At 34.4% G+C, this 18,555-nt stretch overlaps 1 protein-coding gene across 2 annotated transcripts; it reads right to left on the bottom strand.

The window, feature by feature from the left end:
- Positions 1-264: 264 nt before the first annotated feature.
- On the bottom strand, positions 265-9,353 carry LOC131036110 (uncharacterized). 2 transcript variants are annotated; one of them, XM_057967924.2, is made up of 9 exons: positions 8,823-9,350; positions 6,291-6,442; positions 5,756-5,851; positions 4,829-4,891; positions 4,615-4,683; positions 4,236-4,338; positions 2,175-2,246; positions 1,984-2,072; positions 265-1,076 (listed from the first exon to the last, which is right to left on the bottom strand). In XM_057967924.2, the coding sequence occupies exons 1-9, from the start codon at positions 9,142-9,144 to the stop codon at positions 924-926; spliced, it is 1,119 nt and encodes a 372-aa protein (XP_057823907.1). In that variant the 5' UTR covers positions 9,145-9,350; the 3' UTR covers positions 265-923. The 2 variants fall into 2 exon arrangements, with proteins under 2 accessions (XP_057823907.1, XP_059075934.1); XM_059219951.1 differs by lacking the exon at positions 265-1,076 and having other exon boundaries at positions 1,978-2,077; positions 8,823-9,353.
- Positions 9,354-18,555: the final 9,202 nt, after the last annotated feature.

The raw sequence follows: 18,555 nt of genomic DNA, 5'->3' as shown, positions 1-18,555 counted from the left end.
GTCAAACTGAAATCTTGGCAGAAAAGGGAACATGATATATGTGGAGGTCAATGAGTTCAGAAAAAAACTAACCATTTAAAGCATTTCACAATTTTAATTTTTGGACAAAGTAAAATAATTGTAGCCTTGACAAGATTTGCATCAATAGGGGATTTTGTCCTGAACTGCAACCTGCAAACTCCAATCTAACAAAGACAAATTTGCGTTAAGTTAAACAATGAGCAAAGGAAACAAGCTTTTGCTATTTCAACCACAAGATATATGTAGGGCATTAATGTGATTGCTACTTTGGTCCATTCAAGAGACTGGAAGCATGTTACAAATGCTTGTACTTTGTAGGTATACATCTGGCCATAGTTTTTCACTTGATGAGACGTGAAACAAACAATAGAAATCATGTCTGGCTAACAGATGACCCCCTGACAGAAAGGGAGTTTCTAATATATTTACAAAAGACCTGACTGACTAAGCTAAACATAGCTTTCCTGAAGCAATCTCTCTAAAGGTGCACTCAGCACTAAATAATTTTGGATCAATTCTGTAGGAGTATACCTCCATTTTTATGCCATTACAAAGGCTGACTATTATACAACAGGCAAATGATCATGTTTCTCAGCATCATGCATAAAGCCTGGACTTATCACCATGGAACTCTAATCAAAGCCATCGTATCCTTAGATCCTAACTGCCGGAAGAAGTAGGATACAGTTCTGAGGACAGAAATGCCAGTTCCAAGTAAGGGTACAGAGGTACATTAGAAGGGTTCTGCCGTTTTATATTATAGATATATTTACCAGAAAATGTGGGTACCCTCTGTTAACAATGTCCTAGACTCATTTTATCAATATTTGTGGAGGACAAGGTGAATACCAGCAGACATAACTTGAGTGGCAGGCAATGTCCATTATGCACTATGTATTGTTCTAAGCTTCCGATTTTGTTCCATCTTTCTGCCTTACACTCTTGATTCTCTTTCTCAGCTTCGTTCTCTGTTCATGGATCCGCCAAAGGCCGTGTCCTAGTACAACACCAGAGTAGATTGTATGTGTGATCATGGGAGCAAGAATGTTGTTCGTCTGCAATGTGAAAAAACAAAAATTTGTGAGAAACTACCCGTCCACTGTGAATATGTCATGTGATCTGTAATGTCCCCGCTTTGAAATAGATAAATGATAATAATAAAATTAAAATTAAAATATAAAAGAATACAATTAAATTTTAATTAAGTTAATGAATGGTCAAAGACATGAAATGAAAAGTTGTGACTCCCTCAAACATGAGATATAAAAGGGAGAAGAGAACCTCATTTGAGGGGATAATTTGGGGAATCAGAAGTGCAGATCTGAATGTGAAAGGTTGTGTTCCTTTCAAAAGGCAGAAATAATGAAGAGTTGCACTCTTTCAAAGGGTGTGACTCCCTCAAACATGAGATATAAAAGGGAGAAGAGAACCTCATTTGAGGGGATAATTTGGGGAATCAGAAGTGCAGATCTGAATGTGAAAGGTTGTGTTCCTTTCAAAAGGCAAAAGGCAGAATTAATGAAGAGTTGCACTCTTTCAAAGGGTGCTAATGGTGGAAAGGGTGTGTCTCTTGCCAAAGGGGCATGCATGATGAAGAGGTGTGACCTCTCCCTCACATTGGAGGATATAAAAAGGAGAAAGTCTCATTTGAGGAGGACATCCAAGGGAGATCAATTTGAAGAATAATTTATTATTCTCAAAGGGCAGCAATGAAGAGTGATGACTCATTTCTTATGAAGAGGTGTGGCTTCCCACAAATGAAGATATAAAGAAGAGATTAATTCAATTGAGAAGGAGGAACCATCCACAAGATCAAAGAAGACAAGAAAGTCAATGGATCAATATCTAATATCAGAATTAATAAGCGTGAAAATTAACAGACTTTGATATTTACAAGGACGAGATTCAGGAAATTCCAAAGGGGGACATTACATGATCTATGAAATGTGCCAGGTGGCATACCTGAATCCACTCAAACCCCAAGTAGAGTGCAAGAAGAGACTCCAACAGAGGTGAGTAAATCTTTTTCAATTGCCTTCTCTCGTACCAGGCTATTCTACATACCAATGGATCAAGTAAGTAATTTGCAAATAACAACGAATTGCTTCATCGTTCAATACCTACAATGTTCATGAAATCATCAAAACACCAACCTGCAAAGCACTTTTTCATATCTTCACGTGCTCCATTACTACGAGGAACTTGAGCCACCACATAAGTGGGATCTATATACAAGAACCAAAAATGTTTTCATGGTCAGAGAAACAAAGCCAAACATAATGCACAAGCAATAAAATAATCAATTTAAATGAGATAATCAGAGACAATAATTGATGCAACCTGGAATAAAATGATTCCTTACTTTCTACCCAATTAAGAGCAAACATGGATTATTTGATTTGAAATTGATGAATTTTAGCAAAACCCAAATAGTAAAAAATACAGAAATATTTCGAGTTGCATCAATACTTCATTCTATGGACACCCACATCATCACTTCCTACAACCATGGAGGATATGAATCCAACAAGATAACATGAAGGGCAAAATCTGATGCATGTACTTTTGTCTGACTTCATGCTCTAACTGGTTAATCACAAGCAAGTCTGCATATGATAAACTTTTGCAAATGTAATTAAATTCAAATCCTAAACTTAGAAACAAGTTTGCCAGATGACTCTATTGGGAACACCTGACATGCTGGATGGACTTACAGACTAAGAACGGCAACGTCACATTTATTCTTTCAAGTAGAATGCTCGATTTTTGGTGCATGTCAGCTTAACTCTCCAGTTGGTTTCAAACAGCAATTGGAAAGTTAAGGCAAGAAGGAAAATTATGTTAGATTCCACTAACATGTACCGTAAGGGGCCTCAACCCCAACATATTTTAATATATATCAGAAGCAGCACTAAAAAAACAGTTGTCAAATATGCTAAAGCAATTGAAGTTGTTCAGATATTCATGAAGAAGGCTTCTAGCATCATCATAAACTGATTGTTAAAGAGCGGTACTAAAACTTGTTCCCTGGCATCAAAGTAGAAGCTTTCTTATCACAAATGGCTCTCTTTTGTCAACAGGTGTTACATTGAACACAAATTTCAGAAAACCATTAGTCAATCTCTTCTTAAGACAAGAATGGGAAAAGTTTCAATCTTTCCTTTACAACTATCATTCAATTATCTATTGACATGCAAGATTTTTCAGGAAAGAGGAACCCAACAAATGTAAGGTCTTTCCATCAGCACATGTTATCTGTACTCCTTTTTGTGATATAATCCAAAACTAAAAAAAACTCAGTGTTCTGAGTTTTGGGAACAGGGAAAAACGGACTTTATTCATGGATAATTTCATTCCATAATTTTGGGGCAGAGGGGGCCAGTTGTTAAAATAGTATATAAAATTAATATTTGAATTTGTAAAATACATATAAATTAAAAATAGATAAAAATAACTTATGCGAACCAAAGAAGCTGAAATTTTCTTACTGTGAACATTTATATATACGATATCTCTAGTTCTACTAAAAAAATAAATGCAACGTCAGTCTGAAACATATTCAATTATGGTGTTGGTTAGTTTAACTCTCTTGGTGTAAGTTTATCTAGTGTTGCAGACAAAGCGAAAACATAATTTAGCAAAACTTAAATTTGAATGTTCCAACGTATTTCATCTAAAATGCATAGGATAAGGATCTCTTCTTATGTGCAGCTTCCCATGCTTTTAGTGGTTTAACGTTGACTTGAACCTCTATCAAGAATAAGACACTTCGTTGGTATTTTAATTAATATTTGACCACCAATTAGATAGATCACAAGTTTGATTTTCCATTTAACAGGTCCCTGGCTTTCATTAATGGCTTTGTGTTTTATAATAATTTGTTCCTTGCTTCTAACCAGCAATGCCCTCCTGTCTAATTATTTCATTTCTATAGCAAAATGGATGACAAATACTTGATTTCTCTTCTTAATTGTGTTTTTTTATTTTTTTTAAATTCAAGTCCCTATGTTTTTTTACTGCTAGGGAGCCCTAATGTCCAAACGATGGTCAAGGGACATACAGGGCAGCAGGAGGGCATTCAACCCCATCCTGCAGACCCTGTTTCAGGAGGCATATCCCTGAAGTACACTGGAAAAATTCAAAAGCACATCATATGGAAGGCAAGAGTAAACTTAACAGACAGAAACCTTCTGAAAAAAATAAAAGACATGTACCTCGTGGAGAAGCAGCCACATAATACAAAGACCCAGTGAGGGCAGCAGTTAGCACAGCTGCAAATGCTTGTGCAAATGGAACAAAAAAGGGGAATACTCCACTCTGCAAATAAACAATATAAAATGTCAGAAGGTTTTATTTGAAATTAAAATATAACAACAAAATTAAGTACTCCAGAATCCAATATTTGAAAGCCATCGCCTATTAATTAAAATGATAAACTCCTAGATATAAACCAGACACAGGCAAGCACTCACTTCCATCTCACTCAAAGGATATACAAACAAAGACAACAATGATACAAGAAAAAGAAAAAAAACTGAAATAAGGTCCTAAATAAAATAAAATTGTGGAATTTAGGAGCACAAATATAAATACCAGTGCTGCGATCCCATAAGTATCCTTGCTGTGCCATGTATCGCTCAGGAACACATGTGCAAGTCCGCCCTGAAAACAAAGTATAAATAGTTAACACTTGTTAATGAGATGTTGCTAGACCGAAAAGGCATTTAAAGTTGCAGTAAAGTCCAGGATGCAAAATTCAAGACATTTGAGATAGAATGGAAGTGGGAATCAAGTGGATTGTTCCAACCTGCACTGCAACACGGTAAAATAACTCCTCCCCAATTGAGCTTGCGGTTACAATGAGCAGAAACTGCCAAGCCAAAACAAAGGAAGATTACAAGTCTTGTTTGAAATTTAATTAAGGAGACATCAGACAGAGATGGACAGATCCTCATTAATTTCCAAGGCCTACACGATGGCTTTGATGAGACACCTCACAATAAGCACTTCAATCAAAATTAGACATTGATCTCTTGTTCTTTTATATACGAGTTTTCCCCACCTATTTCAGCTTTGCTCCAAGCAAAGCTTAAAGAGTGGATTAAACAGATGACACAAGGAACAAATTATGATATGAAAAAGCCATCCTATAGAAAATTTGATATACAACAGATTACAGATCAATGAGTACAAAGAAAGTAAACATAAAAGAAGCCAAACAACTCCTTGTATGTTTGCTATTGTAGTGTAATTAATTTATTAGAGGACCCACAGAAAATATTTCCACCATGACTAACAAGAAAATTATTAGATTATTTCTGTTTGTAATATTTTCTCTCTCTTTTAATTAGCAATTGTCTTCCTCTTTAAGGAATATTCAACATAGTGATGCTCATGAGACTATCCAACATTTAAAATTGCCATCTATCTGATAAAGGGGAGACATTGTTTCACTGATAATTTTGCGAGGTCCTAGCGACAACTTTATTTCTTGCATAGATGTTATGAATCAGAAGTCAAAATATGTGTACAAACATTCTAAAATCTAAATTGAAAGCCAAGGGCACAATTTAATTTGTCAAGAACTTCATGAGTGTACCTTTTCAACGTTATATACAAATATGAACCTAATTAAACTACCATATAGACATTTCAAAATGAAGTGACAAATATAATTTAGAGAACATGTAGTGCTTTAACAAAAAATAGAGCATAATTAGTTAGTGCAGTTTACCTGCCATGGCGACATCCCCAGAAAAAAATTCACTAGTTCCTCATCTTCAACGTCTCTGATAGCCCTGGCATAAGGAGACAACTTCACAACTTCATCCTGCAACCCATAAAAATCCTATCAGATGAGAATCCTCATTTCAACAGCACATATCATCATTTAAACAAGGAAAGAAACTGTAAACAATAGGCCCGAAATATTTGGCTTATTTCTCATTCTCTGTATTGAATGAGAGGACTTGCTAGATGGAAAGTTTAATGCATATTTTATCCACATAATCTACGCAGCTCTCGTAGTCCCCAAGATCATTTGATTCTTTCTTGCTTTAATCATTTAAAGTTACTAGTTTCATCCTGAGTCCGGGCTTCCCCCATTCCTCTTATCTTGACTTGTGAAAAAGATAACATAAGTACGAAGGAAGCAGCAAGCAGACTTCTTAAGTTAATGTACCAGTTAACATCATCAAAATTGAAGGTATTAGTATGCATTAACAAATCCAATCATGAAATTATTGATGTGAATCACATATATCACATACATCCAGTATGAAGAGAAGACACATCATTGGCGGAACTGCATAACCAAATCCATTTAGTATAGCATCCATTGATAGATCTAATCCTCCGAGTTCATCAATTCCAGTGAAACAGCATATGGCTTTTCCTGCAAGTGCCATGACACCATAGAGACCTGCAGGATCACCCAAACCAAAATTAATTTGACCAACCTGTCTAGTTAATCTAACTGTCACTAAAAGCATGTGTTCATTCATAATATCTACAAGATTCTAAATGCTAATTAGTCATTAATTTGTACACAAAAGTTAGTATATCCCACCAGAAATGAAACTATATAGATTTGAATATCATTCGACATGATTAACGAGTTTAAGTTCAAAGCATGCAGGATTGAAAGCATCCAAATGCCATAATGTTTTTGCAAGGAAAGGCATGTAAATCCCATAATGGATGGAAATTATCAAAGATAAATGCATATTACTTAAGAGTTCAGAATGATCACTTAATAGAGTTGAACATAGAGTGGAGGGAGAGATAGGTAGACCAGTAGACACATTATTCCTCATTAAACTACCACATGTAATTTATAAAAATCAGTGGCAGGATTATCAAGAACGGAACATAATTGAAGGGACTAAATATTCAGATATTATCCAGACTCTGTACCATAGTCAGTTTCAGAAATAAGTAATAACATGAAAACATTTTCTGGAAAAAAACTGTGTACATATGATTTTCATCAACATTTTGGATCAGACTCTAATGAACGTTGATGAAAATTTAATTGTACACAACTTTTTCCAAAAGCTTTTTTACTTTATATCATGGACTGTGAAAATCTAATATTATATATATATATATATATATAAAACCGTCAGCTTATACCATGAAACTCAAATTGAAAGATGCTAATACATGGTTAGCAGACATACTTGCCAAAACAAGTTCATGGCAGGTTTTTCCAGAGTTAATTCGATGAGTTTTATGTCTAGTTTTGACCAAATTTTGGCAAGTACTTGCTGGGTACTCAGCAAATCCAAGCCCTTCACTTACAATGTGCATCAAAAACATGGATTAAACATTCCAAAAACAGCTATAAAATACAGCCACTGATCCCTTATCACTCACATGCATCCCCACCTAGCCTCCACCCAAAAGACAGCAGACAAATAAAGAAATATGTTTTAGCTCACAGCGTAGAGAAAGACCGAAACCAAATTGGCACGAGGCCTCTTTTGTGGAAGCCCACAAGGAGAATTCTTTCCATAAGTTACAATCTCGTGATGAAGTTATGTTTACATTATATATAGTTCATATACTATACCCGTGTTTTGACATCATGACCAAGTTCATGAGTAAACCCTACCTTGCCAATCCACCTACAACTGGAATTCATAGCTTGTAAAAAAGCCAGACATCACAGAAAGAAATATAAGCTAACACAACCCACAAGGCTAGATCGAGATGTTGCCGACCATTTTTTAAGCTTGTCAGTACTCAACATAAGACAGACAACAAACAAAGACAGAATTGCAACACATCAATTATTGGGACTTTCATATCAAAAATACTTCTAGATTGAGAAAAGCGTTTGGCTTTGATAGCCCATCGAAAACCAAACTGTAACAGAGGCAAATGAGTTCATGTTCTTTGCTGAAAAGAAATTATATTCTTATCATTTTTATCTCGGAACCAAGGTCCAGAATAAATTAGATCTTGCCAATGCACCTAATCCAATCCAGTACACTAAAACTCAAGTCCATAGCTTGTTAAATACCCAATAACGCCCACATTCCAATAAAACACACAAGGCCTGAGAAAAATGTCAATTGGTATGTCAGTAAACAAGCAAGGATACAAGTGAATATCAATAAAACTAAAGTCTTGATATTCCAATTGCAAAGAAACCACTGAAGGATGAAATTGACTACAAACAGCCACAAAATTAATTGATTCTCCTATTTTTTTATATTTTTATTTTACACTTTCTGTTGGATTCTCCTTCTCCATCCAAATCCCACCCCAGTTCATGCCCTTTTCTCTCACTTTGACACCTATTCTTTTACAGACAAAACTGCACGAATTCAGCTATATGTTTGTAATTGATCTTCCTCCTGTGGATTGACTAGCTCTTATGATGGTGACCCATTATATAAACGTCCCAAGTGACCATTATGCACATTACATGCAGGTTACTGTTGAATGATCCCATGTACAATTGAAACGGTGGCCATATCTAAATCCATGCATTCATTCACCCTTCCAGTACCCAACAGAGCAACAAGATGGTAAAACGTTAAATCTTACTTCTTACATGGAAAATTCCAAACCTTTGAACATTTCTATCACTAATTAAGCCCAACTCTAGTGCAGTATAACATCAAAGCTTACTTCTTACATGGAAAATTCTAAACCTTTGAACATTTCTAACACTAATTAAACCCAACTCTAGTGCAAAATCTATTCCAATACCCACAGCAACAATCATAGACAAACATAGCTACCAAATTCACTTATTAAAAATTTCATATATGACAAACAAATTAACCTACCTACTCCATAGGTGAGCCGAACCAGAGCACTCATGCTATCCCAGACGCCGTAATCCGTACTACTACTGTTATGAAATGAGGGAGAAACCTCCATAACATGATTGAATGAACTCTGCCTCTCGTGCCCCTGTTTTTCCTCTGCCCCTGTCTCCACAGAAGCTCTAATCCTTTTCATCTTAATCAACGCCGACGATTCCTTGCTCTTTTTACTTCCATTCCAACCAGCGGCCCTACCCAATCCATTTCTTCTCAACAACACATTCGAAGATCGAACCTGGGCGCCCAGCAACGAAGAGCCGAGCCCCGAACAAACCAACTCCATTTTCTTGCAGCGGCTTTTCAATAACAATTACAGAAATCGCTCTCATCATCCCGGCGTTCCATGACAGAGATAAAACTCCTGCTGTCTACTTAATACTGTGTACGGTGAGGTTCTGCTAAACCCACGGTATAAAGATTATTTTGTTGTTCAAGGGCCCGGGTTCGATCCACGTTGAGGATAATTCTGGTTTGCTGCGGGAAGTTATTGTGTATTTGACTATGTGGTTGGCAGTGAGATAAGATATTTGGCACGATCGTCTCTAGAACGTAATTTACGAGTCCAATGTATGTGAGCCACGTGGCAATGATGTCGGATAAAAATTTGGATCCACCTATAGATTCATTTTTCTCAATTGCGGTTCAAAAACCTTTTGGATGCCTAGCTAGTATACAAGTGCCCCAGAGTGTATTTTCCAAATTATTTGTATGAAGTATTATTCTACTTTGATATTCTCACCAATAAAGGTGTTTAAATATGAAATGTGTAGTATATGAAGATATTCGTTTTAATATTCTCTCCAATAAAGGTGTTTAAATATGAAATGTGTAGTATATGAAGATATTTGTTTTAATATTCTCTCCAATAAAGGTGTTTAAATACGAAATGTGTAGTATATGAGGGTATTCTTATTCAATATGAGAACCGTTTGAAGGTGGGTCGTCTAAATGAACTATTTGAGCAAGTAAGGCTTCACAAAACTATTGGCTCACAATAGAAAAAGGAAAGGAAAGGATCTTTTATAGTCCACAATGCCAACATTAGAGCAATATGGGACTACCTTGTACTCCTTGCAGGAGGTACCTAACTACACTACAAACGAGGCGTACATACCTTACCCCCTTATAGGATTTGAAGGTGTACAAGTGCAATATGGGACTACCTTGTACTCCTTGCAGGAGGTACCTAACTACACTACAAATGAGGTGTGCATACCTTACCCCCTTATGGGATTTGAAGGTGTACAAGTGCCCCACGATGTATTTTCCAAATGATTTTCTACAAATTATTTTTATGGAAGTATTATTCTACTTTGATATTCTCACCAATGAAGGTGTTTAAATATGAAATGTGTAATATATGAAGATGTTCGTTTTAATATTCTCTCCAACAAAGGTGTTTAAATATGAAATGTGTAGTATATGAAGGTATTCGTATTCAATATGAGAACCGTTTGAAGGTGGGTTGTCTAAATGAACTATTTGAGGAGGTAAGGCTTCACAAAACTACTGGCTCACAATAGAAAAAGTAAAGGAAAGGGTCTTTTATAGTCCACGATGCCAACAATCTGTAGGTGGGCCTACAGATGGGTTAGAGCAATATGGGACTACTTCATACTCCTTGCAGGAGGTACCTAACTACACTACAAACAAGGTGTACATACCTTACCCCCTTATGGGATTTGAACTTGTGACCTCTCTTTCAAGAGCACAAATTCTCCACCACTAGGCCAACTCAGGTTGTAGAAGAATTGATATCAAAAAGAATTTAAAATGTTAAGGATTTGACTTTCGGCCCCTTAGACTGTTGGTCTAATGGAAAATACAAAATTTGTTTGAAGGTTGGTTGTCTCAATGAACTATTTGAGGAGGCAAGGCTTCACAAAATTGTTGGCTTCTTGTTCAAGATTCACTTTAACTATTAGTCACTTAAACTATTAGTCTCGTGGACAATAGAAAAACCGTTTGAAGATGGGTTGTATAAATGAGTTATTTGAGGAAACAAAGCTTCACAAAATTATTGGTTTACTTGTTCAAGATTCACAATAGAAGAGTTGACAATCGAAAAGAGTTTAAATATTGTTAAAGATTTGATTTTTTGGTCTCTTAAATTGTTAGTCTCGTCGATACTACAAAAATTTCTTCTTTCATTCAAAGTAATGTTTTATTTTAGAGTGTAGAGTTCTAGTGATAATATTGAGCTAACTATGTAGATATTTTAGTAGCAATGTTTTTTTAAGATTTATTTATAGAGGAGAAAGTTAAGAAAATAAGAAAATTTATTATCAAAATAAATAGTAGAAGATTCAATTATTTAGAAAGTTGTTTTGTCTTGTAGATTGCCTTTGGCTTCGTAGACATTAAAAACTTTTATAAAGTAGAAGTATTTATAAAGAGTATCATATTGAATGTGCAGAAATGACACTCAACAAAGGGAAGAAGTTAAAATATGACTTAAGCAGATTTAACATGAAGGCCTCTTAGACCTTAGCCCTTGCTATTGGAAGAAAAATAAATATGTGTCCATTATTATGGTTTTTTCAATATTTATACTAAAAATTAATAGAAATATTAATTTAATATTAAAAATAAAAATAATATTTTCTACGCAATGATGAGTTTTTCTTTTGAAATAAAGAATAATCTTGTGTACATTAATAATAATGATGAATTCTACTTGCAAAGTCAAAAATAATTTAACAATTTTGATAATAATGATTTTGTCTTTAATGTCTTTGACATTAAATTAGTCCTAAAACCCACCAAAGTGTTTAAAGAGTTCAATATTTCCTCTTTTAAATTAACTAATAGACTTTACGTGTAGGGTTTTTAGGTAGAAAAACTCAATTCCTACAAGAAAATTGTCATCCTCTTATGGACAGAAAAGTAAACTGGCAGTCACAAAAATGACGACTTTAGATAAAAATCTCCAAAAATTAGCAATTGAATAATGGTTTGTACATAAGTGTTGGTTGGTTGATTGTTATCCTGCTTAGATTAAATACCACAACTACAATTTCTTAAAGCAAAGTTGATCATAATTGTGTGGAATCCCTTTTCTATAAAGAGATTCCCCTAATTGTGAATGAAAGTGTATCAGGATTCTATTAAAACTCTTATGTGTCATCACGATTCTATGAAAACCCTTTTGTGTAGCAATTCTCCCATAATTGTGAAACAAAGTTGGTCAAGATTGTGTGAATACTCTTTTATGTAAGATGTGTTGGATGTTTGTTTGCAACAAAGATGAGAGGACTTTGAACATACAAGTGACACCTTGAGTGTGCTCTTATGTGGAGGTTTCATTACCGCCACAAATGTACAAAGTCGATGGACATTTTGCGTTTCTCCCTTCCATATTAAAATGTGTTGAAGGCATACATGCACGCTCTCTACCACAAGGCTTGTAATTACATCATAGACAATGGCAACAAAAACTTATAATTGGATTATTAATAGGGCAATTTGTTCTAAAGGTTATTTCATAAGAAGAGATTACAATGGATTTTTGGATAGCATAAATATCCATGCTTATCCATGTTCATGATTCCTCTTTGTTCTTAAAATGTAAAGGTGGTGTTAAAAAGTACAAAATAAAGAAGTAATTAAAAATATATGCCAATTTGTATTTTTATTGTAATTTATTTAAGTTTTTACGACTTGACCTTACTGTTTTTAAAAATCAATATACAATTCTTTTTTTCAATAATAAATATTTATTTAAAAATTGATGTCAACTTTTTTGGGGTAGAACTATAAATTTGATGTGAGTAGTTGCATATGTGGTGGAAATTGATGTAATTCTTATGTTAATGAGTCCAATGTAAATATGTTGTTTTATTCGTTTCAATTGTAAAGTTTAAGAAAGAGATTTAATAGTAAATTTGAGAAGAATAGTAAGGGTGGGGTTACATGAATTGTGGTTTCATGAAAGGTTTTTAGGAATTATTTTTTTGTTGAAGGTGCATTTGGGTCAATTATTATTTTTTCTGAACAAATTAAAATTATTATTATTTGTATATTTTATGAGTATATATTTTGTTTATTTTGGAGGTTTTGTTTTTGATGTGTGGATACCAAAATAACTCTCTTGTAAAAAGTAGTTTTTATGTATTTTTCATTATTTTGTATTAATATATTGTGTGGAATTGAATATGAAAATAATTACTTAGCTTGTAAATTAATTTTAAATATATATTTTTATCTTGTATAATAAAATGTAACAAGCTCATATGGTGGTTGTGACAAGTTGTAAATTGTTTGCTTTATTTTGCTTTATTCAATTAAATTATATAATGTAGATAAATCAAGTCAAATTGTTTCAATTAATAATGTGGATAATTGTCTCTATTAATTATGTCAATAAAAAGGCTCATTAATGGGTCTTTATGGGCTTAATCCATCTCCGATTAAGATAAAAGAGGTTGAATGGACTAGACCAGATGAAGGATGGATTAAAGTTAATTTTGATGGGGTTTCTAAGGGAATCTCGAGGCCATTCGAGGCAAGTTGTGTGATCAGGGACAAGCAAGGTAATCTATTGGTAATTGGGGTGCAAAATATCAAGGATGGGACCAATGATGAAGTTGATGTCAATGTGGTGTCAATGGCGGTCATTTTGGCAAGCAAGTTGTTGATATCTAATCTACACTTGGAGGGTGACTCTCAAATTATATTCAATGGTATAGCTAAGGGAGATACACTACATTGGAAAATTAATAAAAGCATTAAATTTATATGAGCCGAATTAGATCAATTTTCAAATTTCAAAATAACTCATGTTAGGAGGGATGGAAATAAGGTGGCGAACACCTTATTGAATGAGAAATTTCATTAAATGAAATCCATAATTGTAGACACCTAAAAGTTGCACAATGAATTAAGTAAATTTTATTCATTTAATTATCCCTGATTCTTCTAATTAAATTAAATTAAGATTTAATTAATATCCTATTCTTCTAATTGACCTTTTAATCAAATTAAATATTTGATTAAATCTTCTTCTTCTAGTCTAACCTATTGATTAAACTAAGGTTTGATTAAGTACCCTTATCCATTTGATTAAATAAATCTTATTTATTTGATTAAAATCCCTTTTTCCTTTTTGATTAAATTCACATTTAATTGAAAATCCCCTTTGCAAATAAATAAATCGTTATTTATTTGTGAACAATCCCCCTACTTGCAGAATCCTACAAATGCATGTTGCATCCCTTTTGGCTAAATTAAATCATTTGAATTTGCTAAAATATCTATTTTCCTCACCCATTTGCAAAGTCTTACATTTTTCATTATTCCCATAATCATTCTTCTAGAAACCTCCTAATCCCATCCTAATCATGTATAATCTCCTAATCATGTCCTTTCCCTAAATTTGGGGGAGTCACTTCTCCAAATTTGGAAGAAAGTCTTTAAAATGCATTTAAGACTTAATCTATTTCAACAAGTTAACTTGTTGAGTCTTCCAAACATGTAAGGCTCTTACATAAACCACTAGTGGTTTTCCTCTTTAGGCAAGTTAGCCTCCAAATTCTTTAAAAGGCATTTAATGCCTCTTACAAGCCCGCGCCCCTTAGCCATGATGGTTGTCCCTTTAACCATTTTCTCATGTTGCATGAGAGTTTACCTCTTGGGTAATAGCATGCCTCACTGGTTAATGATATTATCCAATGACGTCACTCCTTGAGGTTATCCCTAACTGCTTGATTAGCATCTAATGTTTGTTTAACATCCTCTCAAGGTGACATTTGTCAACTTGGGATTGGATTGATAACTTTCAATCCTAGCCCTTGTTGAGATTACTCAATCTCAACCATCCATTTCTCTATTTTGCCTATAAATAGAGCTCATTTCTTCAATTCAAGGATCCCAATCTTGTGCATCCAAAATATAGTCATTTTGCAGGTTATCAAGGAGCTCATTTGTCATCTTCAAGCATCTAAGTCTTATTTCATTAGCATCATAGCATTTAAATTAATTCGAGAGTTGCTTCATCCCCAATCCTCTACATTTTTAAGATCCACAAATGGGGTTGAGGATAAGTCTTGTTTGCTAATTAGCTTGGACTTATGCTTTGGGTTGCATCTATATGTGAGCAACCTAAAGGCATAATTTTCAATGCAATTTTTGAGAGGACTTGCTTCCACCTTGTGGTACTGAGAGGATAAAATGCACCAACTCACATTGGAAACCCTCTCCAGATACCATTTTGGAGTGCTTCAAAGTGTGTTCTATTTCAAAATATTTTTGACAGAGATGCATAGATGAGTTTCACAATTTACATAATAAGGTTTCATAGTGGCTCAACATGAGAGTTAGTTTTTGGAGTTCTTGTAGTTTGTAGATTACATTCAAGACAAGTTACTTGTCAATTATTTCATTAGGGGTGGAAAGCCCAAAATTTTAGTTTTCCTACACATGGCCAATCCAAATGACTTTAGGGTTGCTATGGCAAAGTCTCTTATGGAAAAGGAGGTACATGGGAGGACACAAGAGGCATGAGTGAAGTTTGTAACCTTGATTAAGGGACTAAAGTGTCCATAGGCCTCCCCATCCTTCAAAGGATGATTTAGACTTACTATATGATTTACAAAGAAAAACCCAATAGTATCAATATTAGGGACATAGGTCTACTAGAGCATAGTAGGGGCCATAGGGTAGTCACATTTGACCATCATAGACACAAGGATATTTTAGGTATGAGAGACTATAGGGCTATCAAGCTAGGCCTTCTATGACTCAACAACCTTTTAGGGGAGAATCTAGCATTTTTAGTAATTAGGATCTTTTAATTATGGTGGGGCCTAGCCAACATAGGGTTATATGAGAGGCACATGTTATGTATATGTTAGTATTAGATAGAGAGTGCCCACAAGGTTTTAGAGTAGGTGGACACCATGCTAGGATGTCAAAGTAGATAGTTGATATGTGGGTCTTTACCCTCCCAACCACTCAACATATACCACCATGGGTCTTTACCCTCCCAAACACACAAAGGTCAAAGGAAGATTCACTGCTGCAACACTCACTTTTTTTGACAGTCTCAAGCACTTAGGATAGTCACTCCTTTCGTGGCCATTCTTCTTCACACAATACTCTCTAACATTAATTATGATGATAGTGTACCTCCTTAAATCTTCCACCAACACCTAACTCAATACCAAACTCTTTCCCAATCTCGCTAATGGACTAATTAACTCAATTCACTGTGAAATTGTGACGGTCAATGCAAGGTTTAGGACAATAGTAATTAGGATCTTCTAATTATTGTGGGGCCTAACCAACATAGGGTTATATGAGACAGGGGTAAGTTCAATAGTGATTTCTCCTCTACAACCTTTGCCAGTCTGTGCGAAAATGAGAGCTTGACAGCATTCTTTCGCTTTTAGCTAGCTAAATTTTTCAAGAATTTTATCTCTAGATTTAATATTTCTTTTCTTGCATGAATCTATTAATTTTGAGATAACAGATCTTGCCTTCATGAATTGATCCTAGTTTATCCCTTTAACCCTGATTAATTATTTAGAGTGTTTAGTTCCATTTTAATCCTTTCTTTTACAATTAAATATTATTAAAAACTTGTATTATTGTTCCAAATTTTGTGGATATTTAGGAGACACAAATAAAATATAAATGTAATCATTCCATATTTTTGTAGGAGATATTGGAATGAGACTAATAGGAAGAGTAGTAAACATGAGTCACAATGAGCACTTTAGAATAAATCTAAACATTATAAGGAAGAGTAGCTTGGAAAGATAGAAGCGTAATTTATTTTCCAATATGCAAGATTATTACTTGGGAAAGAATCTTGAAAGAGGATTGAAAAGATTCCTCGAGCTAACATTGTCTCACTTATCCAAAATTACGAGGAAGGATTCATTAATGAAATGGTCATTAACAAGATGGAGAGAATAATAATTAGGAAGAGATAGATTTCACATGCTACTAGGTGACTAGATTGGAGAGAAACTAGAGGCAAATCATTTAGCTTGGCCATGACACAAAGTCCTAGAATAGATGCCAACCTTGGTGAATGGAATGAAAACCCCAAACAATTAATGAGTGGTGAGACAAGTAGAGGCATCTATAAAATTTGTTTTGAATAAAATAAAGAAAAAATGGGACTAAAACCAAGGGAAATGCACATGGAAAGGATATGATGAAAATCAAAATAAATAGTTTGAAGATAATATTAGTTACCTAAAGGATATTCCACTTGATTATTTGGTATATCATAACTATTTTGACAAATTTTGAAAACATTAGAGGTACCTTTTGCTTCTGTAGATGAGGCATTCATTCATGTTGAAGTTGTGATAGCTTATTTGCCTCTTTATAGACAACAAATTATCCATATGAATTATCGTATATACTTGTAACCTCCATCCCAAACCACCTATTTCACTCTTCTTCCTTTGTGTACCTCTTTTATTCTTCCATTACCTCTTCGCTTACCTAAATTCAATCCAGAACATAGTGTATATAGCATCAAAAAAATTCCACATTTGATTAATATTATCCACAACATATCGAAAAGACAAATACCACACTTACTGTGTCATCAACCAAAAATAATTTACTTACATATTCAAAGAGTTCAATAACGGAGAAACATCCATGCGGTGCTCTACACATGTCCTTGAAGGTTCAAGAAATACCTATCCTCTATATGTCCAAACTTTAAATCACTTTCCATGCATGAAAATAATTGCAACCATACACAATTTCCGACCCAATAGATTCTCTCAAGCTAGTTTACTATCTTAACATAGGGTCAAGGAAAAGTGGGCCAAAATAGGAATCCAAGTGTCTTAAAAGCCTTCAAGACCATAGTGGTGAGGATTGAATTTCTTTCTTTTTCTCTAGTGGTATCTTTCTCTAGATTAATTAGTTGGGGATTCTATTAGGACCTTTTCCTAATTAAAATATATATATAAAGATTACATCCCTAAATATTGCATTCATAATAGAATAAATTTTTGCAATATTGAGACTAAATTCATAATAGATTTATAGTGATGAATAAAGAAATATTTAAGATTATCAAAAAATTGATGTTTTCTTTCTCCCACCCGTCATTGGATATTGGGTGATCTTTGAGGCATTATGTCAAATAGTTCATGTGCCTTATCTAAGCTTACATATTTTGCATGCATGTGTACCTGGGCAGTTGCACTACAACATCTATACTCACTAATCACATTTGGTTGGAAGTTTCTAAATCCATTTCAAACACATCTTGTGCTACAATCATAGCATTCCATTAGATCATGTTTCTTTGATGCATCTCACTAAATAGTTCGTGCGCTTTCATGTCTATACTTCCACATTTTCCAAACATGTCAAACAGAGCATTTCCAACCGTAAGCATCTGATATTAATTGCCCTTACCTTCTGCTTTGATGGAAGCCCATACTCTGTTCCAAAGCTCCCATTTTGGCACAGGTAGAGAGTACGTTGGCAAATAAAACTGATCGAAATGGAAATCTATTTGTTGCATTGATTGCATTGTGAGGACGCTTATGTATTTCATCGACAGCATAAAGCAGGAAAGGACATGAGAATATCTCCTCGGGGAGGTATTCTATGATAGCTGCAAGGTAGATGAGAGTTTCTTATGCCATTTGCTTTGTTCTATGCAGTCAAACGCGAGAACACTGTTTGAATTCAAATGCTAACGGTGATTGTCTTT

The sequence above is a fragment of the Cryptomeria japonica genome, chromosome 4, assembly GCF_030272615.1.
Source record: "Cryptomeria japonica chromosome 4, Sugi_1.0, whole genome shotgun sequence".
NCBI lineage: Eukaryota > Viridiplantae > Streptophyta > Pinopsida > Cupressales > Cupressaceae > Cryptomeria > Cryptomeria japonica.
Note: the sequence above shows the minus strand (reverse complement) of the source record. Positions and strands in the feature narration are given on the sequence as shown.

What these genes read in the sequence shown, in the direction of transcription:
- LOC131036110 (XM_057967924.2), bottom strand. Translation starts at nt 9,144, where the DNA reads ATGGAGTTGGTTTGTTCGGGGCTCGGCTCTTCGTTGCTGGGCGCCCAG. An exon ending in TATGAAAAAGTGCTTTGCAG is followed by an intron (nt 2,073 to 2,174) that starts GTTGGTGTTTTG and finishes TATGTAGAATAG; the next exon opens with CCTGGTACGAGAGAAGGCAA. An exon ending in TGGGGTTTGAGTGGATTCAG is followed by an intron (nt 1,077 to 1,983) that starts GTATGCCACCTG and finishes TTCACATTGCAG; the next exon opens with ACGAACAACATTCTTGCTCC.